General features: G+C 41.0%; 1 protein-coding gene across 4 annotated transcripts in view; it reads left to right on the top strand.

The window, feature by feature from the left end:
* The window catches only part of TBL1X (transducin beta like 1 X-linked), a 191,909-nt gene that overhangs the window by 143,428 nt on the left and 30,990 nt on the right, over window positions 1-17,491 (top strand). For all 4 annotated transcript variants that reach the window (XM_042038089.1, XM_042038078.1, XM_042038092.1 and 1 more), the window contains 2 exons: window positions 11,237-11,382; window positions 14,154-14,403. In XM_042038089.1, coding sequence (XP_041894023.1) covers window positions 11,237-11,382; window positions 14,154-14,403 — 396 coding nt within the window. The remainder of the gene's footprint in view (window positions 1-11,236; window positions 11,383-14,153; window positions 14,404-17,491) is intronic.

Raw genomic sequence — 17,491 nt, 5'->3', positions numbered from 1 at the left:
CTTCAAAGCTGCTTCCTTTGTGTAGGAAGACTGCTTCTAGGTAGAAGGAGAATGTACAGTGCATGTTTTTTTCTTAAATTATTAAAATCTATACCTTGAGGAGTAGTTTATTAGAAGAATGAATCACTTGGTCAATAAAAGCACTTGTCCAGTGTGACAGTAAAAGTAATAATGTGCACTGAATGGCAGAGTCAGTGGATAATGATTTTTCTTTTGCCTTTTTTTATGTTTTCTTGCAATTTGGCTCATTAGGATCATAGGAGAGCTCAGGCTGGATGGTAGATGAGATGACAGAATCAGAGAATAGTTCAGGTTGGCAGGGGCCTTTGGAGATCAACTACTCCCTCTCCCCTGCTCACAGCAGGGTCAGCTGTAGTAGGTTGCCCAGCGCTGTGTCTGGTTGGGATTTGAGTATCTCCCAAGGATCGAGAGACTCCACAACCTCACTGGACAGCCAGTTCCAATACTTATATCACCCCCGCAGTAAAAAATGGTTTATTTTGTTTCAGTGGAATTTCATGTGGTTCAGTTTGTGTGCATTGCCTCCTGTCACTGGGCACCACTGGAAAAGGTGTCCATCCTCTTTGCACCTCCCTCAGGTATTTTTGCACATGGATAAGGTCCTCTGTGAGCCTTCTCTTCTCCAGGCTGAGCAGCCCCAGCTCTCTCAGCCTCTCCTTGTATGGCAGATGCTCCAGTCTATTGATTATCTTTGTGGTCTTTCACTGGTCTCTCTCCAGTATATCCCTGTCTCTCTTGTACTGGGGAGCCCAGACTTGGATGCAGTGCTCCAGGCCTGTCTCACCAGTGCTGAGTAGAGGGCAAGGATCCCCTCCACTGACCTTCTGGCAGTGCTTTTTGTAGTACAGCTCAGGATGCTCTTGGCTTTTCTTGCTGCAAGGGCACGCTGGCTCATGTTCAGGTAGTCCAACCTTCTGCTCAACGCTGGAGAGCCTCAAAGATCCTTTAAACAACCTGTTCTTAAAGGTCTGCAGGGCAGTCACTGCAATGTTCCCAAGGCTCTGTACATAGATGTGTTCTAAAGGCAAGGATGATGGAGACCTTTTGTTTGCTGAGGGAAAAGTGCACCCTTGAAATGACAGCCTGCCAGCCAAAGATAAAACAAACATTTTAGTGTTGTTTCAGTGACAAATCTGTGGCTGCATTATTTGTCTCTACATTCATGTTACCACAGTCCCTTGGGCCTCATGTGTCCAGCCTGCAGCACAGAGTGACTGTAGCTCACAGACCAACCTCAGCTGCACCCGCATAAAGACACTTCTGACCTTCTTTTTGCACAGGTACTTCTGTGCTGGTGTAACTGGGTGCTGACCAGGTATTACTGAATAAGTAAAGTGATACATTTTTCAAGGGCATACATAAAAACGGAGTGTTTATATCTGGCCCTAAAGTTTCTGTCCCTCACTTTTCCTTTTTGAAAGCAAAGTTATACTATGAACAGTACCTCAAAGCAGATGTTGAAAGTTTATAGTCCTAAAATGTGTTGAAATCCTCTGAGTAAAGAGTATTACGTGGGTGCTGGGACATATTTAACATTCTTTTTCAATTATTTCAGAGTAATGTTTATGAATTTATGGGTGAATATATATCTCTAAATGCAGGATGAATGAGATGCTAACTGTATTTTTCAGGAACTGGTGTTAAGACTGAAGGCAGGGGTTCTTTCACCTTTTCAGTTGTACAATACTAAGGCTTTAGAGCAAAACAAACTCTACTTTTAATTCTCATGGTTTAGCACAGACCTGATTTGTGGGCATGCAGTCCTATTTATATGATGCATTATCCTTTTTAGGGCCAGCCTACTCAATTAAAATAAAATAACTTAAGGTTTTGATCCAAATCTGTTGATTTATGGGAAGTTGGCTATAGAATCAGCCAAGAACCATAGGACCAAAAGTCACAAGAGTTTTCATGAATTATTTTAGATCAATAAGACCACAGTGTTGTTCTAGGAGTGCAATACGTGTTAAAGTGACTGTTGGATAAGAAGACTTAAGAAATTTGACCCAAAAAATGGTTTAAATCAAAGTGTTTCATAAAAGTCACCTCAGAATGAATGTAGCTATGTAACATGAAGCCATCTGTAACTACACATACTGCATGTAATATAGTATATATGTAATGCCTCCAGCATAATTTTTTTGTAGTAAAATGGTGTATTATCAAAAGGGTATATAAGGGATTTTAATAAACCATGACTCCTTTTTTTTATATCTCCTCTACTTTCCTGTATTTCTTCTAAACTGGGAAGGTAGTGACTGTATGATTCCAGAAACAGTGGGACTGACTCTGAATTGACATTATAGTTCATTGTTTGAGAATGGATTATGCTGAAAAGACAAATTGATTTCTAAAATAAGAACTGTATTATTATGCATAGTTTCTGTCTCTCCTAGTAAAGATTTATTCTCTTTGTAAACAATAAATACATTTTAAGAAAATCAGGGTCAGCATTAGAAGGCAGCAAGCCTTGTTGGGCTGCAGTTCCCAAAGCATTTTTGTTTAAAATTAACAAAGCTACCGATCTTGGGAAGGATGAAGCTGAGCACTTGTGCAAGTCAAAACCAAACTGGACACTTTTTTTGGTAGAGCACTGAGTACATACTAGCTGTATTTGATGGTTGGCTTCACAAAATCCAACTTCTGTGATGGTTAGGAAAAAGTATTTTTACAGGTAAAGAGGTTATTGGTTTTGTCCTACTTTGTTCTGGTAAATTTTTAAAAGAATGTTAGAGACTGTATGAGACCCATTTTTATGGTTTTATATGCACAGAATTATGACTTTTGTGACCAGATATCTCTTTACATACAAATGTATAAACCATCGTTTCAAATGTTTCGTGGTGCAGTTCAAGAGGTCCGTTTGAAAATTTCTTTCTATTTACCCTGTTTCATAATTGGTGCAGAATTTTTACGTTCGTGTGAAGGAAAGAAATACACTGAGTATTTTGGGGGTTTGCCATTTGCAAAAGCCTGCTTACTTCATATTTCCTTCTAGGTCTCTTCACAGTTTTCTAAACATGGCTGTTTCAATTTTTCTTTGGCCTGAAAGTTGCCATACAGTGTTGGACCTTGGAGACAGAGCAAACACAGTGATTTTTAAGTTACACAAACATAAACAATTACACCTTTACAAATTTATTCCATGGCACACATTTTGGTTCTGATCACTTCACATCCTGTTTTTTAAAGCTTGCATGAATACAGTATTTTTAGGCTATTAAGAAAATAGCATATTGGGTAGAAGACAGGTGTCTAAAGGTCAAAATGGCTTTGCTGGTAAAACCAGTGCAGTGCTACACATTTCTCACTTTACTGCTTTTCAGTCTGAGTCTCCAGGCCCGGTGGAGCTTTGCAAGTTTTACTAATAACCTCTATGCTGAGAATGTTCTGCCTGCAGAGCAGTGAAACTTACAGACCACCCCTCCTCACACCCATCCTGTGTTAGGGCTCCATTTGTAGTTATCACCCACAGTAACCATCCTGGTGTTAGGTTCCTGAATGTCCACTGAGTGTCACCTGTGGTGTTCTACTTGCCACCACTTTGAGGTGCATGTTAGAACAGAGAGAAGAACATAGCTTAAGGAAAGTCTATACAACTGTGAGAGCCTCTTCTATAAACATGATCCTTAAAATGATGCACGTCTCTCTCTTTGGATGTTTGGTTGCACAGACAGGGCTAAAAGATAACACCATCCCATTAATTTAGAAGAAAAATATTATTTTCGTCCTTGTGGCCTTCGTAAGCTGTTTCAAACTTTGCTCATAGTTGCAGTAAATTGCTAGATCTGTATTGATATTTATTTGCAATTGTCATTCTCATTTACACAGAGTGAGTGAAAAAGAGGATTATTTCAGACCTTGTTTTCAAGAGATTTTTATAAGTTCCTCTTTCCATTGCTTGTGCTGTTTTCTGTCTATATCGTATTTCTCTTTTTGTTAATTTGCAGCCCTCAGAAAGGCTTAAACAGTGAGTGCCAAGTACCACTCATCAAAAGATCATTTCCAAGTTGTATTAATCTTTTCCAACATATTTTCCTGCATGAAAAAGAAAAAAAAATACCTGCCAAAAACATTCTTTGGCACATAATAAAATAATTTTGGGTAGCAGACATTTACTCTGAATTCTTGGCAGAAGGTGAACAGGTCCAATATCCTAGAAAAAAAGGGTGTAACATTTAATATTAGTGAATAATCACTTCTACAAAACTTTAGGTAACTAGACATACTGTAATTTTACCTACAGCTAGGAATCCTTTTTTTATACTTCCCAGTGACTGTGAAAGAGCTTGTAATACAGGACACGTTTCCCAGGGTTCTGGAAATAATTTTAATCGTTTAGCAATCCTAATCTTGAAACAAATGTGCAAGCCCTATTGTTCAGCTGATTTTTCTAAAAATATATTTCAACTGCAGTTCTCTATTTTAAATTGCTAATGTGTGTCCTTGTTAAGCCCTTTATGTAATTGCAAAGGTAAGTCTTCAAAATAAGCAGGCACTGCCAAAACCAGAGGGGCACTCTAGGATGTATTACTGAGAAACAGAAACCTCAACTAAGAGAAGAATCTCAGTCTGCTGTGAACAACAAACAAGATCTGGTGTAGGATTCTTGTCCACCGTTATTTTTTGTAACTGTTAGTAGGATCTTATCAGTGGCTTAAGGCACCAGACACTTACTGTGACCAAACATATTTCAAAGAAACTGGTTGTTCTTTTTGTGAAGCCTCTGCATATAATTTTTACAGATACATAATTCAGTTTAGACAAAAATCTGAGCAGAAGCAAGGATGGGGATCTATGTTACATTCTCAGCTGTCACTCAATGCATCATATAGAAGAGAAAATGCTAGGCTAAGATGGCAGCAGCAGTGAAGTATGGTGAAGAACGTCATTGTATCCTCTTGGACAAGAAATTACATCACTTGCCTCAAGAACTAGATTAGCATGTGCTAGACCCCAAATTAAGAAAATACAGTTGTTCTAACTAAAGTTGTTTGCTTCTGGTTTTGCATACATAAATTGCATTCAAATCTGCCCTTAGGGATACATGTACCTTGCTTCTCTATATTGATAAATCTAGACCTACAAAAGTCTTCATTTGACATTAACTGTGTTGTTTGTACATCATTCGTTTTTGGAGGAAATTATTGTGTTCGTGGTAGTATTTCATGGGGGGAGGGGGGGGTGTGGACTTTGTTTTAACCGCTGTGATGGGGCTCTAATTTATTTCAGAACACCACATTGCACCACTCTGCCCTCCTTGCCTTCCTGCTTACATGGCACTCCCAGGACCCAAACGTCAAACTCAGGATGAATGTTTTTCCACTGCTTGCATCTGGTTTCTTTGGCAAGCAGTTGTCTGGGCAGCTTTGGAGTTACTTGGGTTTGGTAACATGGTAAAGCAGCTGATGGGGTTGTGTGTGAGCGTCTGCTCCTCCAGCACATGATTTTCTTTTGACTCATAACATGGTGGAATGTTTCTGCTTGATGTCTCTGAATCTCCCAGGAATTTTGCCCATATACCCATTTATGGTCATAAAGATGACTTTCCTTTGCCCCTCGCAACCTTTTTTTTTTTTTTTTTTTTTTGCCATGCAGCCTGTATAGCTGTAGTCAGCTCTAACATGACTTCCATTCTTGCATGAATTGTTCTTTGGTCAAAGTCTCAGCACTAGTGCCAGGTACAAGACTTACCTTAAAGAAAACAGGCACTTGGGCAGCCAGAAAACTTGAGATTGCTGGTGGATCCCATTATAGCAGCTGCAGGTTGATTCTGCTGGGCCAGAAATTTTAAAAATTTTAAAGCCTTCCTCATTTTTGTCTCCTCTACTTGCCAAATACTTTGAAGGGGAACACTGTGTTACTTCAGAGGTGAGGATTAGAGGAGCTCATATTGGAAATTTCCACAAAGAAAGACAACACAATGTCCGAGAAATCAATTAAACAAGAAGTGCTGGTTATTTCCATGTGGAGATGGTTACATTTTTAGAGAAAAAAAAGGGGTTGTCAAATAGTTTATGCCTTTTGTTTTTCATCTCTCTTTTTTTAAAGTAATAACATACGAATCTAGTGATTTCCAGAAATTGAACTTAAGATCTCTGTATTTGCAAACCTCAGTCTGCACTGCTTGAATTAAAGAAATAGGAAAATTTATTGAAGGAAATGACACAGATCTCCAAATGAAATCTCACTATTTTCCAGAAGAGAAGGCCACACAGGGCATTAGTTATACAAAGATTTGTAGGAATGGCTTGTTACTTGTACTCAGTCTTGGGATAGAGGCTTCATCAAGATACCCAAGGTGTGTGTAAAAGGCAACTTGATGTTCATAATTCTTTATTCTCTGCTTCGTTCTACAGTAGTAAATGTTTCAGCGAAGGATCCTATAGTGTAATTGAACCAAGTAATTTGCAAATAACTGAAAAACACGTGGGTTTTAAAAATTATTTGAACAGCAAGCTATTTAGATTAACTAGAGAAAATTAAGTCCACGTAGCTCACAAACAGAAAACTTTGTTCAACAGATCACTTAACTATGGCTCATCAGGGCATCCCCAAGGTAACTCCCAAGTAACCAGCAAAGACTGAAGCAGTTCAAAAGTTGTTGCTTCCACAGACCCCTCTTTGTCATTCCCCTCAGCCGTACAAACACAGAAGTAGGTACTGTAGCTGCTACAACTCAAGGTTTCAGTTTTCCAAAAACATGCTTTTTGTGGTGCTAAAGAGATTGGGAAATGAGCACTTGGTGGATGTCAATTTTATCTGGAGCTGTGAGTGCCCGATGAGCCAGCCTGGGGAATACTCAACATCACCCCAGTTGCTAGCCTAAAAGGAGGAATGCTTTGCTCCCAGAGGATGTGAGACACATCTCTGGAGAAGAAAAGTCATTCCCCAGGCTGTGTGGCTGCCCAGTTACCTTTGCTATACCTAGATTTGACAGGCATTGCTGATGTGAGCCAGGTATATCGCAAACAATTAAAACTATGTAGCCTGCAGATCAAACAAGCATGCAACAAGCATCCTTGTGTTCATTAAATAAAATGTAGTCATTTTATGATCAATGACAAATCTAGCTTCAAAGGGAAGCCATTTTTAACTGAAAAAGGAGCAGCCAAGGGAAAAGCCCTCCATCATCTCCATTTTTGCAGTTATAGCAAAACCTATCAGTGAAATTTTGCAAAACGCAGTCCTACATATGCATTTTTTGGCACTGCCTAGGGCAAGAATTCCCAAATGGCTTTGTATGTACCACTGAGAGTATATACAGACACCTCAGTGTGGGAAAAGATACAGCACAGAACCGGGACCTGTTACCACTGTCAGTACAAAAAAAAGTGTGGGAATCTCTCAATTAGGAATTTCAGTCAGTTTTCAAGTCTATTTTTGACTTGGCATAACAATTTTTTAGGTATGGGGGGTCATTTAAGTAGTTGTTTTCTGCATTCATTTTTTCCTCTCTGCTTTTATGCTCTGTAAGATGTTTCAAGTCCAACTATTCCACAGTTAAGTCACCTCCATTCATACCAAGATCATCCCAAGATGTGCACTGTTCATTTGGGTTTATTTTTCATACATGATAATGTATTTACAGATTATGCATAGCTTGATGGTTTCTGTTTTCCCATCTTTTTTGAGGCAGAAGAAACCTGGAAGCCATTCTCTCAAGTCTGCTGAAAGATGCCATTTAGGGCACTGGTCATGTCACAGCAAAAGCGACTGGTTCACTGCTATGAAACCTGTTCAGTGTGTTTTGTGTTCATGCTTTTAACCTTAAAAGCTCATAGTCTCACTGCATATGTCTTCAAAGGATTTATTGCACTAAGATTTTGTCTACTGGTGCTATTTGAATAGAAATTACTGTTTTATGGAGTGATTATTGCAGTCACCAGAGTGACAGAATTTATGAGAAAGAATGCATACAGACACGGATTTGCAACTTTCATTCATTTCACTGCTGCCACGGCATTTTCAGTTTGTGTCTGCTGTAATTTCACATCATCCCTACCACATCCTTTCTTCAGATCCCCACTTGCAGAGCACCTTCTGTCTCTGCTCATGCTCCCCAACTGCCTTGACAGACTGGAAGTGGGGGTGGTGCTTGTGTCTTGGCTTTGCATCCCCAGTGTAATTTCATGATCTTAGATGGAGGGCCAAGTTAAGAAGCTAACGTTTTTCAAAAATTGCCTTTGTTTAATAGAAATCACCTTTTTGTAATACTGAACTATAGAGCTGCAACTTTGCTGTGTAATTCAGTGTACTTGAATGCAGAGCCCTGAAGAGAACTGATGGCATCTGGTAACTGTAAAAATAAAGCTCAGGTGATTCTTCAGTGTTATCAGAAACCTGATGTAGGTACAGCTTCATTGAGGATTTTGTTGACTGTGTGAGGTACTTCTAAAACCAGTCCACTTTCATATGAGCCTTATAAAACTGTGGTGATACAAGAAATCAGGAGGGAATCAGCTATCTGTTGGAGGACTGGTTGGCATGTTTCTGTTGTTTTTCTTATAACTACAGTTGTATGGGAGGACTTTTTCAAGAGGGGTGAGGAGCACCATGTCCAGCAGCACCCATTCAAACAGTTTTGCTCCATTGATTTTTGCTATCCGATCTTGTCAAATAAAATCTTAGGAAAGTTTCTCACAACTGCTGGAGGTGTGTGAGTGAGATTGTTCCTCAGTAACAGTGTACCAGGAGTTTTGTGTTTCCTCATCTAACTGGTAATGTTTCGTAATAGTTTCTCAGCATAGAGAGAAACAGTAAGATAACAAGTTTCTTTGCAAAAACACAAGTTTTGCACTGAGAAGTTTCTTCTTTCACATGCTATGAGGTGAGATGTTTTGCTCTCTGGGGATCAGGACTGAACAAAGAGGTTTAGCTGTGTGCACAATCATCTGTGTCCTGGCAAAGATGGGGCTTGAGATATGCCAGAAGCCAACTAAAAAGTCTGCAAGATACAAAATGGAATAATGAGATGTAAAACATCATACTTAAAATTATGCCTGCCCCAGATCCACAGTCATGGTTTTCCACTTTTTTATTTTTCCATCCATGTTAGTTGGTTGCCATTTTTATGCCATCCACCTGTTGTTTTAATCAGAGACCATGTTACAATTTTCTGAGCTGTTGACCTGCAAACCAGCTGCTGGGTTTTTTAGCAGTCACCTTTAGTGCTCTTGGACAACAGCTTAATTTTCTCATTCTTATGTACATTTGCCAATTTATTTGTCATGCATTTTTAAGTCGTTCTGTTTTAAGAAAGATTTGTTGCCACTGTTGATTAATTCAAATACACAAAAATATAAATTAAGAGGGATCTGATTCGCTAATTCTGGTTAGTTGTATGCCATGCATTTATAGATACACATAGAGACTTCAGTGTTCGGTGATCAGGCCCTAGATCTCTCAGGTGCAGGCTGTGTATGCTCAGTGCTTGATTTCTTCCTCGTTGTGATGCCCAGTAATGGGCTTAGATGTCCTACAAAACTAATAACAAGGGAAAAACACTGCCCTGCAGATCTTACAGTCTTATTTTGCGGCAGGAGGTCCAGCAGCTCATAAATTAGACCAGGACATAAAGAGCAGTACAAAGTAAGAATTGGACATGGGATTACATAAATGATACTGCAGTTTTCCACTTTGGGTTTATATCTGTGCTATTTTTATGCCTTGTAATCCTATGGAATTCTGTTCATACGTGGACCTGCCATTTCCTAAGAAGTGTCCAAAGCATCCCAAGCATCCCCCAAAACTGGGAGAGTGCCAGGAAGGAAAATTAGGGTTGGGAAGGGAGAGGATGGAGGCTGTTACCAGGAAAAAGAGAAAAGTAGCAGCAAAATAAAATGTGTAGGGGGAAGGGGAGAATCGGAGAAATACATACTTTGGTTTCAAATGTGGGAGGCATTCTGTTTCTCAGCTTGTTTTTGCTAGCTATCTATGTTAATAATTGAGCTAGCTGGAAAAATATCTTGAAAAGAGAGAAAGAAAGCAGTAGTGTAGAGTGAGCCCAAAATCACATCCCCAGCCTCCACACAATTGGACATTGCAGTGATATGGGGGAAATCCCTTAACGGACAAAACTATAAATGAAACTAGTGTTAACAAGGGGAAGAGGCACAGCTATATTTAACTGAAGTATTTTCATTTGAAAGCTGCTTTCTTTTTCTTTTTGGGGGGGGGGTTTGTTGTTTGCTTTTTTTCTTGTCTAGTTGGTGGAGACTGTGAGGGCTCTTCCTGTTTGAGACAGTGCATGGGTGGTTTCTCCAAGGCTTTTAATGTTAGATTAATGCTCTGGAGACAGTGTGATGATAAATGGATTCCTACAGTTATATCTACATCCTGTTCCCCCTCCCCCCCTCCCGCGGCTGCCCCTCCATACAGTTGCTCTGCAGCGCCTGCCTCCATACCCAGCAACAGTTCTGAGCAGCTTCAGCCACAATTTAAGGCAGCACTCTTTAAAGTTTGTCTGCTGAAATTCTTTACTTTTCAGTACTGTCACCTTCACTGCCACTTACTTAGACAACAACAAAAATGAAACAGGGAAGAGAAAGACTTTTGGCTGAAATACAGGCCACCTCACTGGCTTGTCATCTGCTGTGTGGCAGATCCCAATTAATTACTTTTGCTATTGCTATTCACATACAGAAAATAGGTTTACAGGAATGGCCTTCTTGTAGTTTCACATTTTAACGGCAGTGCTCTGCCCATCATATTGTACTAAGCAATAAATGAGCAGAGGATTTGAAATCTCTTCCCTAGTATGAGGGAATGGCTCCCCTGTGTCAGCTGCATCTACACCTTGATTTTGCACAACTTGCATGCTGCTAGGGATTTAAGTGCACAGCTTCAGCAAACACCCAACACTGAAATTCAGCAAGGGAAATGGAGATTTGAGGCACTTTTTTTTAGCTGGACCTGCCCTTGTGGCGATTGCTGGTGTCTACGTGTTTTGGGGGGTTTTGTTTCAGTTAGTGCAGTTATTTTTCTCTGCATGTGTTTCCATTTCTATATGGCTTCCCGTATATGTGCAGGGGAGGGGGATGGGTGGTCAGGGTGGCTCTGGTTGACCCCCCTGGCTCCGAGCAGCCAGCCCACATCGTTCTGCTTACACGGCAGCATCTCCCAGATATCAGGACAGAATTATTTTTAGACCATGAAGGTGTATCTGACTGGTGCATTTAGATTTCATGTCATGGCTTCCTTTTCCTGCTCTCAGGTTTCTCCCACTCGGCCTTTACCTTCGGTATCGAGAGCCACATCAGCCAGTCCAACATCAACGGAACACTAGTGCCACCTGCCGCACTCATCTCCATCCTCCAGAAGGGGCTCCAGTATGTGGAGGCTGAGATCAGCATCAATGAAGTAAGTACCACCCCTGCCACTGCCGCGCGCTGGGATGTGCCGAGCAGCACACCCCAGCAGCCCCGACACAAGCCACTCCCCTGTTTCTCCTCATCTGGGTTAATTTTATTCCTCGTACTTTGCCCCATCCCAGCAGAGAGCCAGAAAGCTGTGAGAGAGAGAGAGACATTTCAGTTTTTTAGCTGTGGCATTGAGGCATTCTCTGCGCTGCTTAAATGGATATTAGTGGTGTTTCTGCTACCCCAGCCAACAAATCCAGGGTGCGCAGGTTCTTGCAGCAAACAAGAAAAGGTGCCAGTGTTTACAGTCTTGCGTTTTCAAGGTTATAGCAGAATTTGGCAGGAAAAACCTGAAGCATAGGTTAAAGCTTCACTCACTGACACTTCCTAGCAGGCAGCACTGAGAACATGCAAGCCATGAGAAGCCTGATCAAAAATCCGCAAAGGTCACTGGAGAGTGATTTCAGTGACTTTGGCTCAGATCATATGAGATGAGGCATGAGGCATGGTGAAACAGGTGTGTGTAAATTCTGACTGTGGCTGGGGTGCAGGTTTTCTGTAGGGATTGTATGAGCAGCCACAAACTGCCTCTGTTCTCCTTGAACTGCCAGGGGAAACAAAGAAGGGATGTGGGAAAAGCCAGGGGTTTTGCCCTGCCATCCTTAAAGACATGGTGCTTTGAGAGGGAGTGAAGCGTGACAGATAAGCAAGTACTGCATTACAAGATTTTTATGATAGATATTTGTGATTGACAAACATCTGTAATAAATATTAATACAAAGAAGCTATTGCTTTTTCCTATATACCTGAATGTAGCATGTGAACAGCATGGGTGAGAACAAAGGAGTATAAAATAGAGAAAAGGCCGTTTGCAATGTGTAGTTTGGAAACTGATTTTATTCAAACATTCTGTATGGTTTTTCTTCTTATGCCTCGATACTGTATGTAAGATTTGTGTATGTGTTATTTTCTAACTGGGGCAATGACATTTGACATTCACGCCAAGCTGCACTTTGATGCAGTTGTAATAACAAACCAGTGTTAGGAAGCTGTCTCAATTTGCTGTTACTTAACATTTTGCCTCATGCCTGAAATTGGAGCTACCCAATTAGAAACTTCCAGCTCTGAACAGCACCTATAGCGGGTCAGGTTGTAGGGGCCTGCTCTTACCCAGCTTCAAGACTTTCCCTAAAATGAGAGAATAATCTGAAAATATGCCTGTTGTCACCAGTAAGATTTATGTTGCTCTCATCATGGTTTGATTCAGGTTGAACAGAGCCCTGAGCAACCTGGTCTAGTGGAAGGTGTCTTTGCTCGCGACAGGGACCTTGGAACTGTATGACCTTTAAGCTCCTTTCCAACCCAAGCCATTCAATGATTCTGTTCAAATACGTACTGTTAAATATGTTACAGCAAAGCAAAGGCCATTCTTGCTACATCTGAATCCCAGTAAGGGCTACATAAATGCTTCTCTGTGTGTTTCTTTTCTACGTGTATTACTTAAGAGTGGCAAGTAATCAGTAAGACTATAAACTAGTGTGTATAAAATTATTGTTTATGATCTGTTGAAAGGCAGTCATGTAAATAGTCCAGTGAGCACATTTACATATGAAAATGTAAGATGTCAGGATCTGTTGGCAAACATTTTGTTTATTGTGCAGCAAGAATTTGAGTCAAGATTCAAATAAATTTTGGCAGAGACATAAAAAAACGTTGAGGAGAAAGAGAGATTATGTTTTCTTCTCTAATGACTGTCTCCCTCCTTTTTCTTCCCCATGAGGAAACAAGTATGTATTATCTTAATATTATAATTATAAGGGGTAATTCAACAACTAGTTAAGCAGAAACATACCAGTCAGGCAAGCAACTATTTTTCTTTATTAATTGTTCTTACCTGTTGAAGGTTATATTGTTTACCATCTACATTATCTATCCATTTCCAGTTCTTACTTGCTCTTTCTCAAGAACAAAGCTTTCACCACTGGATCATTATTATTTCAAAGAATTGAAGGGAGTTTGCAGAAGATTGGCAAAAAGGCACTTTATAAAGACTACTAAAATCTTTCCGCTATATTTAAGATAATAAGAAAGTGAAAGCGAAGAAAAGCTAAGTCAGTATAGTCTGTATTAAGTCTTAAACAGCGCTTAAAAGTTTACTCAATTGGTCATGGAAGCTGAAGCCTAATTTGCAGAAACCAAAATGAAAGTCATAACTCTTATGAATAAAAGTAGTGGAATAAAAGAAAAATAATGGTAAGGCTGTCTTGTATGATCAGCTACAACTGGTGGTGCTGGGCTGAAAAACACTGTGTAAGAAACCACTGAATTTGTGCATGCATCATGTTTTGGCTGAGGTTCATTATGCATCATCCGCTTCTGTTCCATTCCTATGTTCCTGCAAATGTAGGAAAACAAACAGTTTAACCAAAGTCTGTTTGCGTTTGTCATGGTTTTAGCCATGACTCTCTTTTTTCAAACAGAAAACAAAGTGAAACTTTCTGACACAGCTTAACTTCTTTTGCATCTATAAAGCATTTATATGGTTAAACTTTCTGTAAAATTCCAATAAATTACTTTTCCAGTGATCAGATTCCTGAGTGGACCATGAGTACCACTGTCACAGATCTGAGAGAGAGGCAGTCCATAGTCCTGTGGCACTATTCATTAAGTCAAAGTGTAGTATCTTCACACAGCCTCGTTTTGTGACTCTTTGCCAACCTGAGAGGCAAAATCCTAAACTTGGGGTTTCCCTTCTGCTTGTTTTCCCTGCAGGATGGTACAGTATTTGATGGCAGGCCAATAGAGTCCCTGTCTCTGATAGACGCGGTGATGCCTGATGTCGTTCAGACCCGACAGCAAGCGTTCAGAGAGAAGCTAGCGCAGCAACAAGCCAGCGCTGCGGCAGCGGCAGCAGCCACGGCAGCCACAGCGGGAGCTACGACAACTGCTGTTTCCCAGCAGAACACACCAAAGAACGGAGAAGCCACTGTGAATGGAGAGGAGAATGGGGCACATGCAATAAGTAAGCCAACAGCTGCCCTGCCACGGCTGGGCAGTTTGTGTTTCAGTAGTATTCTTGTACTTAGTTGCAAGGTGGGTGCAAAGTGTGTTTTCTGCTAGGTAGTAGAGCTAAGGGCATTCCAGGAGGGTGCGGCATTTCTAGAAGGGCTGCTGCATAAAACTGATATTTCACATCACAGTGCTGTGTTTTACCTGTCTCTGAGAATCTGAAAACTTCAGATATCTTCAGAATTTCAAGTTGAAGACAGGTTCAAAAAGTGGAGCTATATGCTCTCTCCTTGGAGCAGGCTTACCAGACTTTTATTATCAGCCTTCTAGATGCTTTTAGATATTGGATAAAAACTGGGCTGTAGCCAAAGCTTGTCATTTTGGCCAGGCTAGGAGATGGGTTGAGAGTCTGGGACCTTGTCTTGGTTTGAAAGACAGGTGTCTGCCAAGGGAGGCAGGAACCTCCTTTGAAACAGAGAATATGACCCCCTTCCCTCTGAATTATTATAACTTTGAAATTAAGGGGCTTTCAGGCAAAGATATGGGAAAAGGAGTAACAGTGCTTTACTAGTATGCATATGGATAACAAGGCAAACAAACAACAATAATAGCAGCAGCAAGAACAAACGGAACCAGAACCCAGTGCCAGCCTTCTCTCGACTGTCGGGCCCTTTCCCCGTCAGTGCACTTCCGCTCACAGCCAGCAGGGGCGCTGGTGGCTCCTGGCCGGGCAGGTGCAATGGCTCCCCCCGGCTGCAGGGGGCGCTGTGGCGAGAGCGCGACCACCTCTCCACGTGGTGATGGTGGCTCAGCCGGCAGAAGGGATGGAGAAGGGGCTTGCTTTACAAGCCCACAGGAGCAGTCAGTCCCGGTGCCCCTCTGGAGAGCGAAATGAGCTGTAACAGGAACCTCGGAAGCAGCAAGGGTAGGAGAAGACAGCAGCACAGAGCCTTGCAGTGGTGGTGAATTCTCCCCGCAGTGGCCGCAGCCTGTTTTCCCTCCAATGCTAACAAGCAAGAGAGACCTAGGAGCTGTGCCCAGCCCCTTCCCCCAGCCCAAACCTTGAGGTATCTCTGCCCCTCCAAGAGAAACCCCTCAGCTAAGAGAGCAGCCAGCCACACCCTTCCCCTGAACCATGGCAACTACTTTTGTCTCTCTTAAATACTGGTTGTTATTGTCACTTAGCGACATATGGGAGAAAACTCCCTGAGAGAAAGAAAACAGAAGAAGCAATCCTAACCTCCAACAGATCTACAAGCCCTGTCTGTGTAATTGTTGTGTGACCAGTGCATAGCCTTGCGTGATCAGTGCATAGCCTAGTAGCTGTCTTGTGATCATCCATAGCCTTGGCATGGTCCTTGGCCCAGTGGTCCTTGGAACAGCTTCTGTTCATGTATGGTGTGTCCAAGCACCAGCGTATCCATAGTCTTATTGTCATGGTCATTAGCCCAGTTTGGACTCTACCAACTATCCATTCCCGAACAGCATTGCTGAGCACATGTGCCAAGGACCATTCCCAGCAAACAGCTTAGATGCAGCCAACCTGTCTTGAAGGCACAGAGGAAAATTGTTCCTTGGCCTTTTACTTAATAGCACATGCTTAGTCATACAGTCCACTGCAAGTATCCAATTGAAGGTCCTACCTTCCTGAGATTTCCTTAGTCTTTGGGAATAGTTGGTTCTCAAGAGCGCTGAATTCACCTTTGTTCATGGTGACTTAAGGGAGACTGCGCTCATGTATTAGTCTTCCAAAGCCAAACATATCCAGCATGGAGTGGGACCTACCTCCTTGGGTAACTAGATTCTGATGACTGTGCTAACACTGTGGGACAGAGGGGATTACCAGTTCTGGTTTCTGTGTGCAAGGTCCATTGCCTACTGGCTGACTTCTGAAACCAGCCCTTACTGCCCAGTTGTCTTCCAAGAAAATTCTAGAGAAACATGCATGGCACATTTTGTAGGCAGTCTTAAGAGCTCTTTGGCTTGGAAAAGGTGAGGACTATAGTTAGGTAACAGATTTTATTAGTTCTGCAGTGTAGATGCCTTTATCAGTCTCCACCTTCTCTTTGATCTGAATAGATTCCTCTATGGGTCAGTGAGAAAAATGCTTTCAAACCAGGCTTTCCTTCAGAGAATTCCAGTTAGACGAGTTAGTTCCTCCAGTAAAAATGCAATTATTTAAATAACATTTTTTATTTGAGAAAGCAAACGCAAAAAAGATCTGAACATTTTAAAAATATTAATCTGTTCTTAGACTATGGGTTGCTTATGTTTGACTTTCAACTAACCCTCTGCTTTGAAACTGAACTAATTTCATATGTGAAGGGGTACAAACAAATTAAAGTACTGGTAAATGTATCAAATGCTGGCATTTTGTTTGTTGACAGGTCTTCAGCTGACATGTGAAAATTTTAGGGGAATGTTTCACTGTCTCAGGGCCAGAAAAAACCAAATTCTTAAGGTGGAAAACTGATCATCAGTTCATCACTAAAAGAGAACCTCTCACACCTATTCCCTTCTGATCCAAAAAAATATATGTACTATTGTATTAACAAAAGGAAGGCCTTAAAGATGAGTTCATGTTTATAGCCACACTGTAAGCCTTGATGTCTCAAATCTGACATTTTCTAATTAAAAAAATAATAATTCTCATAGCTATTTTTAACAGCAGGATTTTCACAAAGAGTTACAGACCTTGGAATGTTGAGAAGGACTTTTCCTGGGAGAAAAAAAAATCATGGGAGACCTACTGAGTAGAAAAGACTGCTGATATGAAAGCTGCAAGAAACTTCCCAAACCCTAATTTTTACCATTGTTATATTCCATAGACCTGGCATATATTGGGACAGATTTAAATAATGTGCTAGTCCGTAGTCATAACCTGGAAGTCACCCAAATATCAGCCTGTCATAAAAAGGCAGGATGAGTGGAGCAGGAAAAAGAGATGTCTCTAAGAAATCAACTAGTTTGCATTTATTCTGGTATGGAGTTCTCCCTGACACTCTTAAGTCTTTCCAAAAAGGTTTTTAAATACTTAGTATAATATGATATATTTTTGTATGTGGCATTACCAATATAATATGATAGATTTAAGAAAGAGA

Source organism: Corvus kubaryi, unplaced genomic scaffold, assembly GCF_017639235.1.
Source record: "Corvus kubaryi isolate FWS band 111438036 unplaced genomic scaffold, C.kubaryi_AGA036_p1.0 133, whole genome shotgun sequence".
Classification (NCBI taxonomy): Eukaryota; Metazoa; Chordata; class Aves; order Passeriformes; family Corvidae; genus Corvus; species Corvus kubaryi.
This window is presented reverse-complemented; position numbering and strand designations above follow the sequence as displayed.